Below are 22,993 nucleotides of genomic sequence, written 5' to 3'. Positions count from 1 at the left end.
TAGATATACACGAGTAATAAAGAGCGAGAGAGAGAGAGAGAGAGAGAGAGAGAGAAAGGGAAAGAGCAGCGAGTTACGTAAACAATCCCTGAAGCTTCAATTAGACTCGTCAAACCGTATGAAAGACTTTGCAATTATTCTAGTTCATTTTCAAATATATTAGAATAATTCTAATGTTTTTTTTCCCCCAAAAATTATTTTTCTTTTCTACAGTTGCATTTGTAATAAAATTCAAGCAAAATCACGATATTCTTTTAAATTCATTGATTTCATTTTTTATCGAATTATTTTTTTTTTTATTATAATTAACGACTCGTTTCTTTTTTCTCTTTTTTTTTTGATTTAATTTAATTTCTTAATCAACGCTGGACTTAATTAGAACGTAAAACTTTCTTAAATTGTGAATATATTTCCAAGTGAATTTCATCAGATAGGTTTTTCAACTTGTTATTAATTATTCTTTAAAATATAATTGTCTAAATTGTTCAATTTCAATATTAAAATTGTTACAAATCATTCATATCAATCTCATTCGATTTACTTACTTAATTGATTATGATATCATTTTTTAATTATTTAGTATTTTAATCACTAATGTAATACAAATGCCTCATTTATTTCATCCAAATATTTAAGAAAAAAAAGAAAGAAACAAACAAATTGGAATCTGTACAAAAATAATTGAAAATCGTAAAAAACAACGATTATTAATTTATATTTTAAATTAGATATTTATATTTTTCATTAAAATAAATGTCTATATTCGTTTCGTTTAAAAAGAAAATATAAAAAATAAAGATTTAGTATAAAAAAGAAAATAATATAGAGTTAAGATCGTATAATATTAATAGGACAAATCCATATTTGTTTTTTCTCTTTCCAAAATTGAGTAATACTAATGGAATAAATTTGAAATACCATGTGATTGGTCATTCGAAGAGATATAATTAATAATGCCACTTTATGGCTCGTATCGAACGCGTCAAAGTTTACACAAAGTGATTGCTTATAACATTATTAGTGTGTTGTGTTACTGTTTTACTGATAAAAGAGAGAGCGAGGGAGAGAGAGAGAGAGAGAGAGTGAGAGAGAGATAGGAAGAGACCGCAATTACCGTTTTAAATCGGCCCGAAACATTTTGCAAACAAACAAAAGTGAACAGTAGGAAAAGTTTCGCGATACGAAGAAAAAAAAGGTAATCCCATTCCGCAACCTCGTCGTCGTCGTAGTCGTTCGCTATTGGATTATTTTAATCGAGAAACCCTTCTTCCGAACCAAATATTCGTTATAGGCGAACGATCTTTTTTATCACGTGATTTATGTCAATGCTAAAGAACGATGAAATAAAAACAAAAAGAAAAAAAAAACGTATTCGGTGCACGAATATTTGGGTACAGCTCGAAGGTTAGGAAATATACTAAATCTAGCCTATTGTTTTTTTTTTTTTATGGAGACAAACGATTCGCGGTCTAGAAAAATACCCCATGAAGGAAAAAACGTTTTTAAAATTTCCAATCGTTACTTTTTCATGACGTACGTTCACCTCTAACGAATAGTAATGACATTTTCGAACATGGAACTTTATTTTTAAAATGATTTTTTTATTATTCTTTTTCTTGTTCGTGCCAAGAGAATAAACTTAATCCCCGAGACTTCTTCTCTTGGGATTTAACGAAAGAATGAAATAACTTGTTACCAATGTATTGGTGATGTAACATTTGACGTCATTCATGGATTACACAAAATTTACTATTACTAGCAAACCTTTGTAATATATTAAGAAAGAACGGATTTAGAGATCTTATAAGTCTTTCATTTCAATTCAAATATATTATACAACTATATGTTACATATATATATATATGTAACATATAGTTGTATAATATATTTGAATTGAAATGAAAGACTTATAAGATCTCTAAATCCGTTCTTTCTTAATATATTACAAAGGTTTGCTAGTAATAGTAAATTTTGTGTAATCCATGAATGACGTCAAATGTTACATCACCAATACATTGGTAACAAGTTATTTCATTCTTTCGTTAAATCCCAAGAGAAGAAGTCTCGGGGATTAAGTTTATTCTCTTGGCACGAACAAGAAAAAGAATAATAAAAAAATCATTTTAAAAATAAAGTTCCATGTTCGAAAATGTCATTACTATTCGTTAGAGGTGAACGTACGTCATGAAAAAGTAACGATTGGAAATTTTAAAAACGTTTTTTCCTTCATGGGGTATTTTTCTAGACCGCGAATCGTTTGTCTCCATAAAAAAAAAAAANGTATATATATTCGTCAATAATTATTTCCCCTTTGTTTCTTTTTTAATTACTTCAATAATTCAATGGTTTCATTTGAAAAGTTGATTGAAATAAACTTTTACTATTTTATTATACGTATCAATACTATCTTTCTCTCTCTCTCTCTCCATTTTTTTTCTTTTTATTAATTATTTCGTTAATTTAATTTAGAAAGTTGTTTGAAATAAACTTTCACGAATTTTTGTTTTTCTTTTTTTTCATAATAAATATTATTTTAATATTATATTGTTATTTATAATTATAGGATATAATTATAGTATCCATGGATATGGAAAAAACACCATTGATATTTATAAATATTCGTAGATAGAAAAATTTGATGAATATTAATTATTCGAATAGTTTTATTACTATTTCCTCTATAATGGGATATTACTACTACCAATTATAAGACACCCTGTATGTATAGAGTAGACCAAATGAAAACACAATCTTTTGTATTTACAATCGTATCTATAAAAATAACTTCTAAGGAAAAAGTTGCCCTATTGTAAAAAAGGAATCTAATGGTTAAAAATAAGATAATAAACAAGGTTATTTGTTTCTTCGAAGCTCAATTTTGATTATTTAAATGGAACAATATATTTTTTTTTATTGCAATATTTTCAGAGAACATAAAAAAAAGAACGAATAAAAATGATCTCAATATTATTATAAATAATAATCATTAGTCTCTCATCTTATTGTCTCTTCTCTCTTAATCAAAATTTCAATGAAATTATCTTTAATATTAAAAAATATAATATTTCGCGAATTGTGGCAAAGTATTATTTCAGAAAAAAAGGACGGTATAATGCATCCTTTTAGTATACTTACATACATAATATGCATGTATATACATAGATACATCTAAATACACATACATATGCATCAGAGGAAATTGATTTAAAATGGAGATTGATAGCTTCGAGACACTTTTGAAACCATCCAAGCTTATCGCTATATTACAAATGATCATCGTTTTGCTATGATTTATTATTGTCGATAATAAACTTAATAGAGGATGCATATTAACGAATCGATCCTTTCAGGATATTATATCTCAAACAATTCTATTAACACATATCGTTTCACGTATGTTTCACCGATGATAACAATAAATTATTTCTCAACAAAACAAAAAAACATTTTTCAACAATTTATATTACGATTTATTTTGCAATAAAAATAATTACGATGTGAAATATATGTGGTCGAGAAATTGAAAAAAAAAAAAAAAAAAACAAAAAGAAATTTAATTGTATTACGATTTACATTAGAATCGTTTGTATTATTAAATAAATCGCAAAATCAATTGTTGTCAAATGTTTTTGACAAAATTTTCAAATGTATAAGTAGTTTGAATATTTGAGAATAATTCTTTTTTTTTTATTAAAATACTTCTAAGGAATCTTACCTCGTTTATGGTCAAATGTACAATAAACATTTTTCCCTCGAAATTGATTTTCTGTACCTCCGACCAACGAAAGTGGTGAGTTTTTCGTGATCCTTGAAACGTCAGGATGCCACAGTGATTAATACCAAGATACAATTGTGTACCTCTGTGATCCTGTAAATAAAAAGAAAAGGAAGATAACACAAATAATTATTCAAATTCGATCTGATATCGTTTAATTAATAATTTATTCCTTTTACTTTAATTAATATCGAGATGAAACATTTTATCAAATATATGTTATCTTTAAAATCACGATAAACGTCGTTTTTATTTGCACATATTTTATATTTCAAAAGTAAAAATAAAATGTAGAAGGTTACAAAATTTATCGGTAAAGATTTTACATGAATGCATATAGTTGTGTGTGCGTGTATGTATATTTTTTTTTTTATTTCGAATTAAAAAGATCATTTGAGACTAATGCTTAAACCTTAAGACTAAAAGCTTTCTAACGATAATGAACAGTAATTCGAAATAAGAGAGACAGAGATAGAGAGAGAAAGTAAATATAAAAAAGAAAATGGAGAAGAAGAAAAACGGAAACGATGTTGAGATTAATTGTAACGTTAAATCAACGCTAACGAAGAAAGTTAACCATAAAAGGTTCTTTATCTATGATATACTGAGAAACTGTTACGCATGGATCAAGATAAAAAAAAATGTCTGATAAAATCCAATGTTCTTAGCTTGCTGATTTTAGCGATGCTTTTAACGTTAACGAAGAAATGAAACGAAGAAGATCGTAGAGAAAAAGAAAAAGGAAAAGTGGTAACAAGGTTTTATATTTAGCATTGTACACCTATATTATGTCATATTATTTTCAATGCAAAGAATATTTGATATATTTATATATTATTTTAACAAATATTAAAAGTCATTATTCAATTAAAGGAAAAAGGAGTAAAAAAAATTCGATTACACGAATCGTTAAACTCATCAGCATCTTCCCCCCTCCTCTCCCTCTCACTCTCTTTCCATTTCTTTCCTTTATTTTCTTTCCCATTAAATCCTACCATTTTGAACGATTTCAACGACGAAGCAAGACAATCATGCGATGAATAATTCAAAGTCTTCGATCAAAAAGAATATCAACAGTCTGTCCACGGTATAACTATCAACTGTGAACTTACACAAATAATCCTAATTTTTTTTTTCGCATTATTTTATCATTTTTTTCGTACATTTTTTTTTTTAATAAAAATTTTGTCCGCGTTAAATTATCAGCGCTGTGACGTGTCAGAAAAAAAACAAACAAGTGATAAAAAAACATTTAAAAAAATAAGAAAAATGAAAGAGAAAGAGAGAGAGAGAGAGAAGGAGAATCTCGGAAATAGAGAAAAAGCTTTACAGCTCAAAGAGAGCTTATAGCTTTTGACACGATTATTTTCCTCGTCTCTCGACAATGTTTTACATAATATCTCTTTTTCTTTCTTTCTTTCTTTCTTTCTTTTGATCCTTTTTCTATTGACTAGAGAAAGAGAAAGAAGAAAAAAACGATAAAGCATTCGTCATTTATCAACTATTCGAATAACATAAAAGTGAATTTTAAATGGAAGAAAAGTCGATTACTAAAAAGCTATTCGAAAATAATTCTCAAAGGGTTTAACATTTAAATACGAAATCTAATGAAATCATTGATCTTGACATTTGAAACATTCATAAAGATCTACTTCTTCGAAAGTATTTTAAATAATAATAATAATAATTAATGATTAAATCGTAACAATAATTATTCAGATTAAAAATTCACAGTAGAAGATTATTACATGTAGACCGATATTCATAGGGGTTACCATGGAAAATTAGTATTCGACTTAACTGGTCGACTTGAACGTTTGTCATATTTAAGAGAAAAATCTCCAGAATGGAATTTTTCAAACGAATTTCGGCATTGTCTTTCTTTAAGGGCTTCATCACCATACACGTCACGTATCTTTTTTGCGGTTTGCACTGCGTTCTTTTCTTTACGGAAATAATAAAACAAAATATTGCGAAAATGTTCGTTTTCGCACTCCATATTAATATTGAAGTAAAGAAAGAACATTAAGATAATATCTACGCAATGATTTTCTAACGCTATATAACGCTATATACGTAATATTATATATAACGTATATAATAATAAGAAAATCATAACATTAAGGAGTATTACAAAAATGGGAGTTTAAAATGGGAGTATTTAAAAATCGGCAATTACTTTCTTGCCAACCCAATATATAAAAACATACAATTCTTTATATATATTATTATTATTATATAGATAAATTGAGTAGTATAGTGAATTTCATTGAATCGCGACAGATTCGGTCGCTTTGATTTAGCATGGGTTGCTTTATGTAAATCGTAAATCAACGGCAGCTCGTTTGAGCACGATCGTTATTCACCATCTACGAGATTCATTAACGATACGTTTTCACTCATAGACAGGAAACCTTATGATTGAGAGTTATCGTTATCCCATGATAATCGATTTGACAACCATTCATTCAATCGAACAAAGAAAATAATCGCTCGTAAACCTTTTTATTTTGGATATTTTTTCACAAGGATTAACACAATATTTGTTTTTACATCAATCAAATATATTGTCGTTGATTTTTTTCTTGAAAATATTCTACTCGTTGTAATAATATTAACATTAGTTATTTTACGATTGTTCGATTATGAATTCCTACATAATGGAAATATTTGACAAGAAAATATTTTCAATAATTAGAAAATTATTTAAATAATTCTATATCAAATTCTGAGATTATTTATAGGCTTACGTTGTTTCGAGTAGAAAATAAATATGACAAAATAATAAAACACGAATATAATAAAACGAATAGAAAAAGAAAACAAAATACTTCGAACTCATCAATAAAAGAATATTAATGATGCTTACAAAACGTTAGAATATTAAACCATTCGATCTAACTTTCACGTTAAAAATAAGTTACAGATTTTGTCTTAACTAATTAACTGATATTATATAAAACATCCCCTTCCCTAATACTGAAAAGAAAATGATTAATTTGACGTAACGGTATACATTCCGAGGAAAGTTTCATAACTATGAAAGAGGAATAGACGCGAATCGAAAAAAGTGCTTTGGGAAATGGTACATAGAGAAAGAAAAAAAAAGAAAAAAGAAAAAAAAACTTTGTGATATAAAAGCTCGATCGTAAATGAGAATCTATTCATACTGTAAAAGTTTCGTTCGATAGTGCAGAAACATACACACAGGCGCGCGCATATATATATATATATATATATATATATATCACATCTTGCCTTCCCTCTCTTCTTTATAAAGAGGGGTAAAAAAAAAAGAGAAAAAAATATGGGTGAATGAGGTATCACGTGAAAGGACACGCACGAGAAACGAACACGGTGCTAACGGGACAAAATGCATTGCCGGATATAAGAAGAAGAACTATTAACGTCACGAAAGGAAACGTATTACAGAGAGGAGGCTCTTGGTTTGTGCAATTGATCACGCCATCATGCTATTTCCTATCTACATCCGGAAGTTCTATACAAAAATGTCGCGATTTAACCACCCCTTGAGTATTTATGTACGTGTACAAGGCTATTTTTGTAATATGACAACAAAAAGAAACAAATTAGTATACCTTGATTTATATTGCATTTTTATAATGATAATGAGGAACATTTGTTAACTATATAATGAATTTCTTATTTTTGCGTTTACTTGACTTTGGAATTATTTATTCGGTACATTTAAATACAACGTTGTATTTTACGCGTAGTATTTTTATTCGTCTGTATCTTGAAAATATAATTACTCTTGAAAAAATAAATAAATTATTTTTAATTATTTTCATGAAATTTGGTGATATCTTATCGATGAATTGTTGAAAGTATCATTATGATCATTTGGCAAGATTTATTTCAAATATTTGTACAAAAGAAAATTATACAAACATCTGACAATAAATGAAAAATAAGAATTAAACAAAAAAGAAGAAAAAGAAAAGAAAAAAAAAAGGAATAACTTGTAACAGCTGGTGAATTTATTTGTATAGTTTAACACGTTAATCTCTCTCAGAAGATCGTTTTGCTTCGTCAACGTAGCGTATCGAGGAGAACATTTAAATCCTGTAAACTTCTTTAAATAGAGTTCGTTACGGTAAAAAAAAAAAAAAAAGAAAGAAATTACGTAAGGTAGTGAAAAAAGTGAAATGGTCACGCGAACGTAATGAAGAAATATATATTTCTTACTTGAAAAAAAAAAAACAAAAAGTACAGGGAGAGAGAGAGAGAGAGAGAGAGAGAGAGAGAGGAAGGGAAAAATATTGAATATAATAATTAATAATTTATTCGAAGTAAAAACTTTAAGTTTGATTCCTTCCTTCGTCATTGTAATATTAATGAAAAATATATTAATCTAGAACATCGATCTAATTGTAAAATCCATCATCCAACGAGAAATAAAATAGGAACAAAAATGAAAGAAGAAAAAATATAATAAAATTGCACAAGTTAACACGAAACAAGAGAAAAATGAATCAAATAATAAAAAAGTAAGATGATTAAGAAAGTCAAAATATATTTTTTATGATAGCTAACTACTCCAGATGGTACATGTTAGTATAATTAACAACGAACAATAATTGACAAATGAACTTATTGTTAAACTATTTTCAAAATAAACAGCTCATTTACCCATCTAACATAAGAATAAAGAAAAATTAAATGAAAAAATTGGTTAAATAAAATAAAACGAAAATTAATGGATAAAAATAAGAAGAAGCAGAAGACAAAGAAAAAGAAATAATAAAAAAAAAAAAACAATATAGAAAGTTCGAAATGAAAAAGAAAAAAGGAGGAGAATGTAAAGACTGATAATTAATTGAATATAACTGCGAATCGCATCGATCCTATTTGACATTGAGAAAGTGTTACTAGAGTCGCATTGTAAAGACCGATAAAGTAAGGTGAAGAAGTTTAAGGTTACGTTCTGGAGTAGTGCACTGCTGTAGTAATAATTCTAAGACAAAATACGATCGCACACAAAATACGAAGATAACGTCATTAATCCATGACGTATTTTCGATCTGTAATCACTAACTGAGATTTTTCGTGTAAAATATTTCATTCTAGATATAGTATAGATAATAGTATCTATATGTATCATTCATGCAAGTATTTATGTAATTGACTGTATGCCTGCAATAATATAGTGTCCTCATTCACGATGTACTTTGATTTTAAGTGCTTCGATTAATCTTGCTATTGAAAAGAAAAGGGACTGAAAAAAAGGACAATGTATAATTTATATACTTGTCGGAATTTTTGTTTTAAATATCTTCCTTGAAGCCCCTCCACCTCTTTTCCTTTTCAATCACTCAATTATTTCATATATATAAAAATTTATAAATTTTAAATACGACACGAGGAATAAGTTGTGGAAAATAAAGTAAAAAGAGGGTATAGTCGAATGTTTTTACCGATACGTCCTCGAGTTAAATTTGCATTGCGAATTATTCTCTTTTCCCAATGAACCAACAAAATATATCTAAAACAAAAACGTAGAAAATAAATCAACAAAAAGTAAAATGATTATCAAAGGTCGTTGTTGTTGTTCGATTTTTCATCGTCAACATGAAAATCGAAATCATTAATAAAAAAAGAGAAACTCGTTTCGAGGAGTACCAAGATTAAAATAAATAATAATTATTATTATGAGATTGTTCCTATCAATTTCGATTAAATGAAAAACAAGTTGAATAAAAGGGAGGGAGAGAGAAAATATAAACCAATGATTATTAAAAATTTATTTCTCAGCACGTATTCCATTTGCCGTTGTCAAAAAACCGTATCTAAAAAAAGAAATTAAATCGAACGAGTGATAGAGAAAATAAATAATAAGGAAGAGCGTTCGAATCGAATGGAAATCAAGTTGAGCGAGAGAGAAAGTAAGAGATCGTAATGAAATGAATCAATTACGTTGCTATAGCTGATTGTAAAAGAGATTGAAACTCGTTAAAACTCCGATAGATTGATTTAAAGTACTTTTTTGTAAAGAAAAATCATGAAAACCATTTCCGATGAAACCATGAAAGATGATTAAAGAAATTACGAAGAAAAATGGGAAAACAGAAAAAGACAAAATATAAATAAACACAATAATGTTCAAATATAAAGAGAGATAGAAAAATAGAAATTGGAATGAAAAATAATTAAAAAATAAATGTTCGATTACCTTGACCGGATGCGGATCCACAGCGTAGGTGTCTAATTTCGAGGCCAAACCAAGAAAACGTGTCTCAGCTTCTTCCTGAGTGAATCCTTTTAATTCAGTTTGATGAAGTTCCATAGCCTTTTCTTCAATCGTCTCAGTCTGTTTGAGTAATAATTTGTGCTCGGAGATGTAATTCCCTTCGTGTATCTCGGGATCGTAATCTCCAAGTTCACCTGAGATCAAAAAGGTTATCGAATTAAAGAATATCGATTGCTTACTTTCTCATTTTCCCTCTCCCTTTCTTTTTTTAATCTTATAAGTAGCTCAAATAATCAGTTTATGAATTATTGATTATGCGTTTATGAAACTTGAGCATAGTCAAAAGTAGAATAAGAATTTTTTACCGTCCTTTGATTTTTATTCACGAAAATTGTATCATTAATTATACAATACATATATAGAAATTACTTTTATAATTAAAGGATTAATAAATAAGTAGCTCAAATAATATAAATTGATCCAAACAAATATATTTAATACCGTCATATAAAATTTAGCAAATCAATTAATAAGATGTATAAAAAACATCGATATTATGATGAAAATAGTATAAAAGAATAATATCGTTAACAATAGGTTTCTGCCTATGTCATAAGAAGCCAGATGAGCAACCCTTTGCATCTCCGATTTGTCCAGATCACAATTTATATACATTTATACAAATAATTACATGGCTATGTGCCGTTAGTTATCCATTATCAATTTCTGGATCAACTTAATGTTGAATAGTTAATCGTTAGATTAGAAAATTAGTTTATAAAGAGGATTTAAGAGTATTATACTATGCTATATATTAAATTTAACTTACTTTGAACTATACATGCTGCTAGTAGTGCAGCTTCACCAGGACTGCAGTATAATCGGCCATGGAGAAGGTCCCTTTTCAGTTGCTGGTAAACCTGATACTTCGTAATCTCTTCTTTCAACCGCAGAGGATCGGGTGGATAAAATTTCACACGAAAGCTAAACAAAATCGGGTCCATGTCTGGAACATAGTCACGGTGAGAGAAGCCGGACGCTTCTGATTTGACATACATATCCATATTCCTATTAGTTCGATGATTATTATAATAAACTTATGATTAAAATCGAACTAACAATTTCATTGTAAAAAACATTTTGAGAGATGATCAATTTTTATTCGATAAAAGTTCAATTTTGCGAAGACCTTGAAAATCATTTTCAATAGATTATGAGTCAAATTAACATAAACTATTGTACTAGTGATGAAGAATATTTTTTTTCTTAACCTACGCCAGAATTAAATTTAAAATATTTCAAGGAAGCGTATATATAGAAATATATTTCAATTTAGTTACAAACGTACAATTATATCAGTAAATAAAGAAATTAAAATATTAACGAACAATTGAAAACAATAAAATTATCAAAAGAATAATTTTCGTTATACCCTGAAGATATACGATGCACTAAAAGTTACTTTTAATTAAAGGGAAAGAAAATATGAAGAAAAAGTATAATTAGTTACTTTTAATTATACAAATATGTAACTACTTTCAACGATGAAAAAAGAAAGAAAGAAAAAAAACAGAGATGTTTTTTTGTGATAAATGTTTATTTTTATTAAAAAAAAAAAAAGCAAATAGCTAACTTTCGTAGGAGAAGAAATTTATGAAAAATGCATTTAAATATTTTCTTTCTAAACATTGGCTTTACTTTTCTTCCATTTCTAGAATAATTTGCTTGAAAACAAAAAAAATGACATAGACAAATTTTAATGGAAATTTTGATCCTAAGAGTTTCACGAAGATCGTATTTCGAAACAAACGATAAATCAACGTATGTATTATTTTATGTTACATAGCATAGACATGTATACTTGATACTCATTGAAATTGACTCCGTGGGACTTGAAAAACGTTTATGCTTCGGCGAACATGAAAGATTCGCATGTGAGACATTTCAACGGGAACGCTTTATTATCTAAACTGTCAAAGAAAATAGTGTGAGAACATTTTTCTAATCTTTTAAAAGATAAACTTAAAACGATTACAAAAGTAATGATTTGTTTTTTTTTTTTTTTTTTTTTTCTATTAAAATAATTATTAAAACTATAACAAAAATTGAAGTGCCCTTATTGGCAAAAAGGAACCAACACAAATCTCATAGAAATAAAAAGAAACATTTAACGATTAAGTATATCAATTAAATTATTTTTCTTTTTATCTTCTTTTAATTTAAATCAAATTTTCTCGAATAAATATAGGACAACGAAATATTATAACTAATTTACAATCCATTTGTCATATTTTGTCTGTCTAGAAACGATCATATCAACCTGTACACAGGGTCATACCCATCTAAAAGTTTCATATGACATCGACCCAACGTAATTGGGTATATAGAAAGAAAAAGAGAAAAAAGGAAAGACAAAAAGGTACGACTTAACGATCGAATTTTCTTGGCCTTAGACAGTTGGTTTCTTTCATAGTATCTTTCATATAACGATAACAATAATAAAAACAGTATGATTACTAATACCCTTTCTATTTTTCTTTCTATCTTTCTTCTTTACCGTCGTTCCAATTTTTTTCTTTTTTTATTTGATGTGATTTTTGGAAATATATGGATAAATCGATTTATTCGAAAACAAAAAATCTATTTTTAATAATACATTTAAATATTCGTTACAAACCTTTCACCTGTTTGATCGCCGTTTTTCCCAGGTCCAGCCAATGCTGAAAAAAATCAAATAATTATAACGATTAAATGAATGATTTATTCAATTATATGCATGTATAAATATATAAAATGTATGTAGAGATGTGTACGAATATTTTGTTTTTATATTGATTAACAAATTATGCTTATTCATATAGATCGTCTAATATTTATACAGCTAATATATTGAACTATGTTAATAATAATATAGTACTAATTTATATTATTAAGATATTATAATAACCGCGTTAATTATTAATTAATATAACATATCATGCTAATCTTTGAATTAATAATCATTAATAATATTTATGAACATGAAGTGCATGTGATGGAAAATTCGTTTGCAAACATTTTCAATTCGAAAACTTTGATATCAAATATACATCTCGTTTTGATTGATCATTTTCATTGAAAAACCTAAATGAAACAAGATTTAAGTAAAATATACATTTTTATAATTATATTTGCAATCATGATATCGGAAAAAAATTAAACATCGAGCACAAAATATGTTTAAATCATTTAAAGAAGCTGAATAGAAAATATAAATTAATATTATTTGACTTTTGTTATTAAAATACGAATAAACTTAGTTCTAAACCGAATATGTAATGAAAATTGATGTTAGTATAACGCACACCGAGATCGATCATTTGGAAAATGATCTCGCAAATACGAGTATTTATTCCATACCATTGGGATATTACCCTGACGCAAAGCAATTCTCTTGTCTGTTGATGAATTTCTCGAGTCTTCGGTTAAATGAGATCTCGGTGAGATACACTCTCATTCAATGTTCAAAGCAAGAAATAGAAAACACTTGAGTATGCTAATTGAAACATCTAACAAACCTTTAATATGAGTAAAAGTCAATTATTACTATTATTTACAAACGTACCTTTACGTACAAGTCAATAACCACGTATTTTTCGTATGTATTATTTCATTTGTAACATGTCATTGTATCATTCAATTTGACTTATTTTTCATTAAAATTTGTATTCTGTTGTTTTTATCAAAATGCTTGCTTATGTGCATATGTGTATACATACATGTCAGTTTATTTATAAATAGCTGTAATATTATACATTTATTACATATATATATATATATTTTTTTGCTTTATTATATGTACTACATATTGTAAATCTATTATATTATATTATATTATACTATTTATATTTATTTTGGTATTAATAACCATTCTTATTCAAAGGTTTAAAAATATACGCAAAGAAATAACTGTAACTATAATTAGATGTATCGTAATTAAAAAGAACAAATAGTCACTTTAAATTATTGATTATTCCAATCATTATATTAACACTATATACAAATATTTTATGCAATACGTGATTAAGAAGTATAATACGACAAGTTAATATATTTACGTGAAAAATATAGAATATTTAATTGAATTTAACCAGAGATAATGTTACTTTAAAGCATGGGGAGGAAAAATGATTGAAATATTGATTACAAATTGAATTTGATGAATTATTTGGAATTATTGTCGAAGTACTCATCAAAGACCAATACTATTCAGAGGATAGGAAACAGTAAATGGTGTGATTATGGTGAATAGTCGAGACACACCAAAGACCACGAGTTTCGTTAACCAGATCGATCTAACTTCATCCCAAGGGATTGCAACCCTCACAAAGGACGTCTAAGGATATCATTAACCGTACCAGACAAACTATATCCATCTACAACATCATGATTGTTATGTCGAGATTTCGATCGATACGTTATAAATGTTCAATTACTTTATTTAGATTCGCTATATAACTTTACTATTATATCATTAAATATATTTTTGTGTCTATACTTTATATATTATTTTTTTTACGTGATTAATTTCTTTTTTTCTAAAATATTCAGGGTTGATAGAAAAAATGTTTCTTCGTATAAATCGTTGGATTATTAATTAAATTGTATTAAACGTTGATACGTGTAACATAAATTCGTAACTAACAATAAGTTTGAAAGTTCATCAATTATTTTTCCCCCGTTGAAATGAGTGAAAATAAACCCAATCCCGTGGCCCCGCGAACAAAAAATATCAGAGCATTTGAAGTTTCTATTAAAATTGTTCACCAGTTGGTTCACGTTGTTGTTTTGTAAAAACGTTCACTTTGATATATCCTACTAGGAAGTGGAATAAGTGGTCTGTTAATAATGTAACTCACCCTTCAACTTCTTTTTCATCCCTGTCGGTAATACAAAGATGTTCCAACGGATATTGTCGAATCGAACTATCTTTTTTGAAAGTAGTCTACCACCGGATTTTATTAAAAATATTTTAGAACATATATTCACAGGGATACATTTTTACAATTTCGTCTTTTTCTCTCGAGAAATAATATAAAAAAGAAAAAGAATAGCGTACACCTTACTTTAATATTTCATATTTAACAAAATAAACAATATATATTATTATAACAATAATAAAATATAATAAAATACATGATATTTTATCAAATACAATTATATAGATCATAAAACGTTTCGTTATCAGAATTACAACAAAACAAAACGTAACATCGTCATTCTTGCCTCTACGTTTCTTTTCATAACATTTTATGTATGTCCCATGTGTACCGTTACCATCGTCAGAGTTCATTCGCAAAAAATAAAAACAAAAACATAATGAAAAAATGTAGACAAAACGAGTATCATCATTCAGACGTTCCTCACTTGAATCAATAAATCAATTTTGTTCTTGGTTAATATCACCAGTCTTACCTTAGTTGTATAATTATATTCTATGGTGGTGATGATCCCACCATAAGATTGATAGGAAACCTTAATAGTACCCAATAATTGTTTATCAAAGAATGAAAATATACCCACACATGAGTAATGAAACAAATCATTCAAAAGATAGGATAATGATTTATCAAAGACGAGTTATGGTAGTGGTGGTGGTGGTGTCGGTGAGACAGAAAGTATTTCATGAACTTTCAAAAACAAAAGGTTTTGCATTGTGGTTTTGCGGATTCCTTTATAATCTTCTCAACCACAAGATGGCAACCTCGAGTATTCCAGTTTCCGCTTTTGAAATTCTACATGAAATTCAGAACTGTACGAACGAACGAACGAAGTTTCTTGCTTCTATCTTCCGATCTATATTTCGAATAAGGAATTAAAATACGGATTAATGAAGAACAAAAAGATCTGTACAGTATGATTATTTTAATGAATAAACTATAATACTATTCGATTTAAATATATATATATATGTTTGTGTTTTGTTTTTTTCTAAAATAATATAACATTTTAATAAGTCAATTATTTAATAACCAACGCAAGATTATTATATCGTTGTTAAAGGTGATCACGATTTATTTTTTTTTTCAATGAAAAATATAATACACAGGGTATCCTTTAAGTGATATTAAAAGCTAGTAAGGAAGTAATTTTACATGAAAGACTGTAAAAAAAATGTATAAACGATTAACTGAACGACAATAAATGATAATAAATAAAATATATATAACATGTGTATCGGGTATTTTGAATTTATACAATTAAATTACATTTTGATAAATTAATAAAACCATTCCCATACTCGACATAATTAATCAATTTTTATTGAATTGACTAATAGCTAAAATTTTAATTTATTCTCGAAACAAAAGAATAACAACAAAAAAATGAATTTGCACTACCGTTTTCAAAATTAACGGCCAGTACGACTGGATGGACGAAATTTTTCATCGTTTTCGTTGATAATAAAGACAACAATATGATATATAAATAAAAATTGATATATCAAGAGGAAGAAAAAGAAGATAATAAGATAAAAAAAAAAAAGAAATAGAAGCTGATATAGAGTACACGTATCAAGAGGGCAGACCGAGATTAATCTTTAAGAAGCTGACGAACGTCTGCGGATGTCTAGGCGGACAATATTGATTTTTTTCCAGGTCTTAAAGCGTATACTCTGAGCGTAGACTGATGAAAGAGAAAAAGAGAGAGAGAGAGAGAGAGAGAGAGAGAGAGAGAACACGTACAGTAGTTATTTCTATTCTCTCGAATAAGTATACCACGAACAAAATTATGAAATTTTCATTACCCCAACAAACACACAACGAACTATTCAAAAATTATTAGAGATTATTATGAATTAGCTTTTTAATTGTAAAAAGACAAAAGAAAAAAGTTAAACAACTACAAATTGTTCAAATTAATTTTTTTCTCTTACCAACTTGATCTTCTTGTTTTTTATTTCTGATAAAATATTCGTCTTGTGATCTCTTTTTTTTATAATATAATTTATTATACTATAATATATTATTTTATTATAATAATTTGATTTTTTTTTCTTAATTTTTAATTTAATTAAGTTTATAATAATTATTAACTGAGAACTTTTAAAGTTCATTACCGCAAATATCAAATCTCGCCATTGTTCTTGGCCTTCAATAAAATCCCTTCATTCACGACCTTTCTGTCCCATTTCGTTAAAATCAATTAATGATCTTTTACCAATTATTAATAATTGTTTTCATTATAAACTGCTATCTAATAATAATTAATAGAAAATAATATTGTTTCTTTATTTTTTATAAACATTTTTGTTGTTGTTTCCTCTTCTTTTTATTACTTGAGTTAGTTTTTTAAAGATAAAAATACATCGGTATGTTTTAAAAAAAAATTCTCTCTAGGTTACATCTCTTCTATTTATTTTTATTTTCCATCGGTGTTATTTTAAACTTGACAAGCAAGTGGAAAATATCGAAATAACGAGGGAACTAAAATTTAAGAGCCTAGAAAAAGTAACCAGGACCAACTCGCAAAAATTATTTTAATATCTAAGCCATTAATAAAATACATTTTACTTTGGTTGGTTATTTTTTATTAATCGTTTTCAAATTATTCTTTCAAATTTAATCGTAATTTCATTTTTATTTAAATTTAGTCTAAATTATAAATAAATAAAAATGTTATATTAAAACAGTCTCAGTGCTGTACAATTGTATTACATTTATCTACTAATTTTTCACCAATTTTGAATACATAAAATGTATACATACATTTTGTTCTCAATTAATATAAAACAGTTTATTCTTTTATCTAATAAATTTCAAATTGACATCTAAGTTGATAGTCTAATCGCAAAGTAGCGTAATTTTTTTTTATTGTGTCGAAAATGAAAAAAGAAAAAAATATCCAAAGGTACAAAGACGAGAAAAAAAAAAAAAAATGGAGGAAACGGTGTGGTGGGAGGATCTTTCTTCTCCTCTGGTTTCCTTCACCATCTGAATGAAACCACTGGTTGTCATCGTCTTTGCAAGACTTTCCTCTTTGAGAGCCCTTAGGCGTTTCAAGCGTATAAAGTTAGGTGAACACTGACTGACCGTGCATCAAAATTTCAAAGGACCCTGGCCCACGCGTGGTAAAAACCATGCCGCCATTCATTCTCCGATCCTTTACTTCTCTATCTTCATTTATTTTTTATTCTTTTTCTTTACCCATATTTATTTTTTTTTTGCAATTATCGCAGTTGTTATTCAATGAAAAGTGATCTTAAATCATTAACTATCATATCAAATCTTAAATCTTAATGAATCTTTATATCAGTAACATTTGGTTGTTATTGAAAAATTGAGATTATTCTGATATTACGTCGCCTCATTCTACCCAACATTGATTAAACGAAACCCACAGACATTAAAAAAATATAAAAACCGATTATGGCAACAATCGCTCAATATATTTAATTATATCATTTAAAATAACCAATAAAATATTCTTAAATTTGATATAATATATATAAAAGAAAAAGTATGTATTATTACCTAATTAATTTTTAAGGTTCAAATACGTATCTAATTAATCAAATAATTATTTCATAAATAATTCTAACAAATAATATCATTTAATTATATATAAATATATATGCTTGCTGATTATAAGTAGTCTTTTATTTCCCCACACTACTATTAACGTTAACTTCTGCGTAAATGAAAACTTACCAATAACTATAACAATTCCTATTTAATGCAAACACAACCTTGCAATTTACTCATATACAGGGTGAATTAAAAAACGTCAAACGTGTATAAAGACAATATCTAATTAGAATTAGTAACAAAAACATCGAAAAATTGTCTATGACGTGTAATTTTTATATGTATACGTAAGTATACAAAAATCCTAACATACAACAAATTATACAATGATAATTAATTTTTAACAAATTTCTTTACAATTTTAGTTATTCTCAAAATTCAACGAGGATTTATCTTTCGATATCTTGTTACTTGTGATTCATACTATATAAGACAGTACTATATATATATATATATATCTAGATAGATATATAACGCGATGAATAGACCGATATTTTCTCAAGGCTCCCTACCCAGCTATCTATTTTTAAACAATACCGGAATTACATCGATGACCTAAGAATAACGATTACGACAGAATTTCCGCGAGTGAATTAAACTGGTGACTGGTGGAGACGAAAAAAATACACAAAAATATTTCTTTTGTCATTTATTTTATTTTGTCAATTAATTAATCTATCTCTCTCTTTCTCTTACTTTATTTTCCTATTCTATCTTTCTTTAACATTCCTACTTCTCTTGCCAATCTATTTATCTAGTTTTCTTTTCTTTTCTTTACCCTATTTCTTCCTTTCTTTTGCTTATCTTATCGATCAATTTAGCTATCTCTTTCTCCCTTTCTTTATATATGTATTTGTCTATTTATCTATCTATCTATACCACATTTGCCTTGTTTATTAATCTATTTCTTTTTCTCTGTGTTACTTGCCTATTATTTATCTATCTTTTTCTCTATCTCTTTCTTTCTTTCATATTTGTTCATTCTATTCATTTGTATTCTTGTCCCATACTTGCCTAACTTATTTACTTATTTATTTATCTCTTTCTCCTTCTTCCATTTATAGTTGGTTTAATCTATTAATATATTTTTGTTCAAAAACCAAAAGAAAATAAAAGAGATGACAAGAAACATTTTATTATCATTTTAATCGTTCGCGAGATCTAGAATTTTGTTAATACTGAATTTGAAGTAATACATTTCTATTTAAATCTTTGTATTTTATTTTTAATTTGATTTTATTCTTTTGCTAATAAATTCAATTTTAAATTCATGCCTAAAATGTTTCGTATTTCATATATTTAACTAGACATTATTTGTAATTATTGTAATAAAGTTATCTATACACGATTAATCATTTTACATTCAATGTCATATTTTTCAATTTATATTTTTCAATTTATATTTTTCAATTTATATTTTTCAATTTATATTTTAAAAATCAAATACTAAACTCATCAAAATTAAACGCATCAGCTTAAGTTCATAAATTATTTTTAAGCTTTCACTCATTCCTTCAATTCTTTTTTATATTTTTAATCTTGCAAAAGTTCAAAATAACTATGATTAAATTTCATAGAAAATCTAATCAATATAAATTCTAAAAAATAAAAAGACATAATAAAATATTATTAATATTATGGTTACTGGTTATAATTACATTATAACAATTAAGTTAATATGAAATATTTTAGCTTTAATAATTAATACTCACTCTTTGTCTACAATGATCAACGTAACGAAGTCCGAAATAGTCCGTTTCCAAAATGTTGAGTTGCTTGCACACATATTCGAGAATGTACATTCCTTTGTGTTGAGGCTGTAATCAAATAATTATAATATTAGCCTAGTTGAGAACAAAATGTTCTTGTTTGTTTAACAATGAGTAAAAGTCTTGCTCAATTGGTTAACAGGTCAATAATGTTCAAAATAAATATTAATAGTGATCACGATATGTATATGTTACCGTCGAACCCGGAATTGCTAGTAATTCCTCGGCATTGTTATCAATGCAAAGCGCCTTCAGACGAAGTCGGAAATTGAACAATTTTTACAGTTTTAAAATTGCCGCTATTATTACATAATCCTAAATTTGATTTTATTGTACCGTATTGTATACTACACAATGTTACAGGCTTATTGGAAAAAAATGTAAATGTAAATGTAAATAAAGTAAAAAATATAAAATTGTAGAATTAAGTAACATCGAAGTTAGAAATACCTATTAAAGGTTCTAAACAGTTGGTTGAGACAATCCAAAAGAGGATTATACTAACACATACATACAAATGGCGACATTCATGCTAACCTAAACGTTACTTAGATACTTGAACTTTGGAAAACGAGCCACACGACATGGCAAGTTTCATGGTTAGAACGAAATATCGTATATGAAAGCGTGGCTTGTTTCTAAAGACTCAAAGATTTCTAGTTAAGAGATAAGAGAAAAGGGAAGAACGTGAGGGGGAAATGGAAAGGCAAAGGTATAGTTGGGTGCAAGGAAACGGTTTGATACCCTTAATGTTTCCAAACACGCTAAGTTAACTTGCAGATAAAGATCTACTAGTTGGTGTGACAAAAATATTGATTCCTTGATACTAACTTAATATAAATATCAATATGTGACACATTTATATTATATATTATATAATAATATTTCAATATTAAATGTTACACGTTTCAAATTTTTAATATATTGACTTTTAATGAATGTATTGTATTTTATTATAAATATTTAAGCATCTATTTAAAAACTGATAAAATATCAAATTTATCAATATTTTTATTATAAAAATAGGAATTAAATAAATTATAGTTTCTATTTTGTATATAAAAAGTGTCCCAAGAATTATGAATAAACCCGAAGGAAGATTATTGATGGCAAGGTGGCAATAAATAAATATTCCAGTAATTATGATAGTGGTAAACAGTGTGAATCAACACAAAATTCGATAAAATTTATTATAATAAAGTAAATAATTTTAATTAAAAAATAAATCATAAGATTCGTTGAATAGTAATCCACTGCATATTAATAAAAATAATCTTATAAATTAATCTTAAAAATTATCTGCATATTAATAAAAAAAATAAATAAAAATAAAACAATATAAAGGAGGATTTAAATGTCGTGTTTCGAATACTAGACAATTATTACGTAAATGTAATATAATAGTATAATAAGTTTTTATCACCTGTCATTATTTTCCGTTTATCTGTATCTATCTATTATTTTCTTTCTCTCTCTCTCTCTCTCTCTCTCTATTTCTTAACTGTGACCTTTGTACACTATAGATGACAGTATTACTACCACTTTGCATGAAACAAAACACGAAGGTAATTATTACACGATGGTAATTACACGTGTACCTATGGATGGTAATATCAAAGTGTACCTATTATCTATGTATATCTATATATACATGTATGTATACACGTATGCTCTGAGATTATACTAACAAGGACATGAATAATTAAAATTCCACAAAGCTTTTTAATAACGTTTTCCTGTTATTAGAATGATATTAAAAGTGTTATATAAATTTATGTTGTCGATTAGAACGTTCTTTTATTTCATATCTGCTTTTTTACTTTACCGGTTTCTCATTTGTCATTTAACAGAATATCTAGGAAATGTCAGAGATACGAATAAATTTTCGACTTTGTTCGAAACAACGCTTTGCATTGAGGACAATGCCGGGATATTGCTGACATTGCCTGATTTCCCACTATTCCGGTAACATATATAATAATTTAATTGTATTCTTAATGCTAGTTTGAAGACCTTAATTATTATACATACATATGTGATAAATATTAATTGTGGAACTACTATGTGGTAATAATTCAAAGAATGTCAATTAACCCTTTGCACTCGGGGCCGTTTCTGCGCGGACCTACCAGCAACTCGAGACGTTTTGTAGCGCTTTTCGTGACTTTACTGHYGCTAACATAAAATGATTACACACGCAAAGTAACATACAAAACTTTTATATTTTAATACTCAATGTATATTTAGATGTTTACAAGGATAATTTTTTCAACATTATTCTTTGTAATTTTGTTTTGTGTGATATTTTATGTAACAATTGCCAAGATGCATGCCCGGCTTATCGGGACAAGTATCACAATAGTACGTTGTTTATTTTCTTTTGCCAGGTGTACTTCGTTGAGAGCAGACTTTGCAATCCTTCCTAACTCTTGTTAGAATATTGTGCAGCTTTTTATTTAAGCGGTCGTTTTCAAAACTGGACGTTGAGGTTGAAGCTCGAGCACGTGCTTGATTCTCTGGGGTATTTCTTYGRATTCTGGAYAGCTAATCCATTCGGAACTGTCGGATTGTGGGACATCTTCAGCAACACTGTCATTGTCACTACCACCTTCACTGTCTATTATTCTTATTTTTCGCCTTCTTACACCTCTTACTTCCTCATTYTCTTCAT

The 22,993-nt window shown here is 27.2% G+C and overlaps 1 protein-coding gene across 5 annotated transcripts in view; it reads right to left on the bottom strand.

Moving 5' to 3' along the window:
• Window positions 1-22,993, bottom strand: part of LOC106785327 (FERM domain-containing protein 5) — a 49,147-nt gene that overhangs the window by 12,397 nt on the left and 13,757 nt on the right. For all 5 annotated transcript variants that reach the window (XM_014745689.1, XM_014745691.1, XM_014745692.1 and 2 more), the window contains exons 2-6: window positions 20,266-20,370; window positions 12,664-12,706; window positions 10,816-10,992; window positions 9,969-10,180; window positions 3,716-3,868 (exon numbers count right to left, since the gene is read on the bottom strand). In XM_014745689.1, coding sequence (XP_014601175.1) covers window positions 3,716-3,868; window positions 9,969-10,180; window positions 10,816-10,992; window positions 12,664-12,706; window positions 20,266-20,370 — 690 coding nt within the window. The remainder of the gene's footprint in view (window positions 1-3,715; window positions 3,869-9,968; window positions 10,181-10,815; window positions 10,993-12,663; window positions 12,707-20,265; window positions 20,371-22,993) is intronic.

This window comes from Polistes canadensis, unplaced genomic scaffold, assembly GCF_001313835.1.
Source record: "Polistes canadensis isolate GaletaPanama2010 unplaced genomic scaffold, ASM131383v1 scaffold_48, whole genome shotgun sequence".
NCBI lineage: Eukaryota > Metazoa > Arthropoda > Insecta > Hymenoptera > Vespidae > Polistes > Polistes canadensis.
The sequence above is the reverse complement of the archived record's forward strand: the minus strand, read 5'-3'. Positions and strand labels throughout refer to the sequence as shown.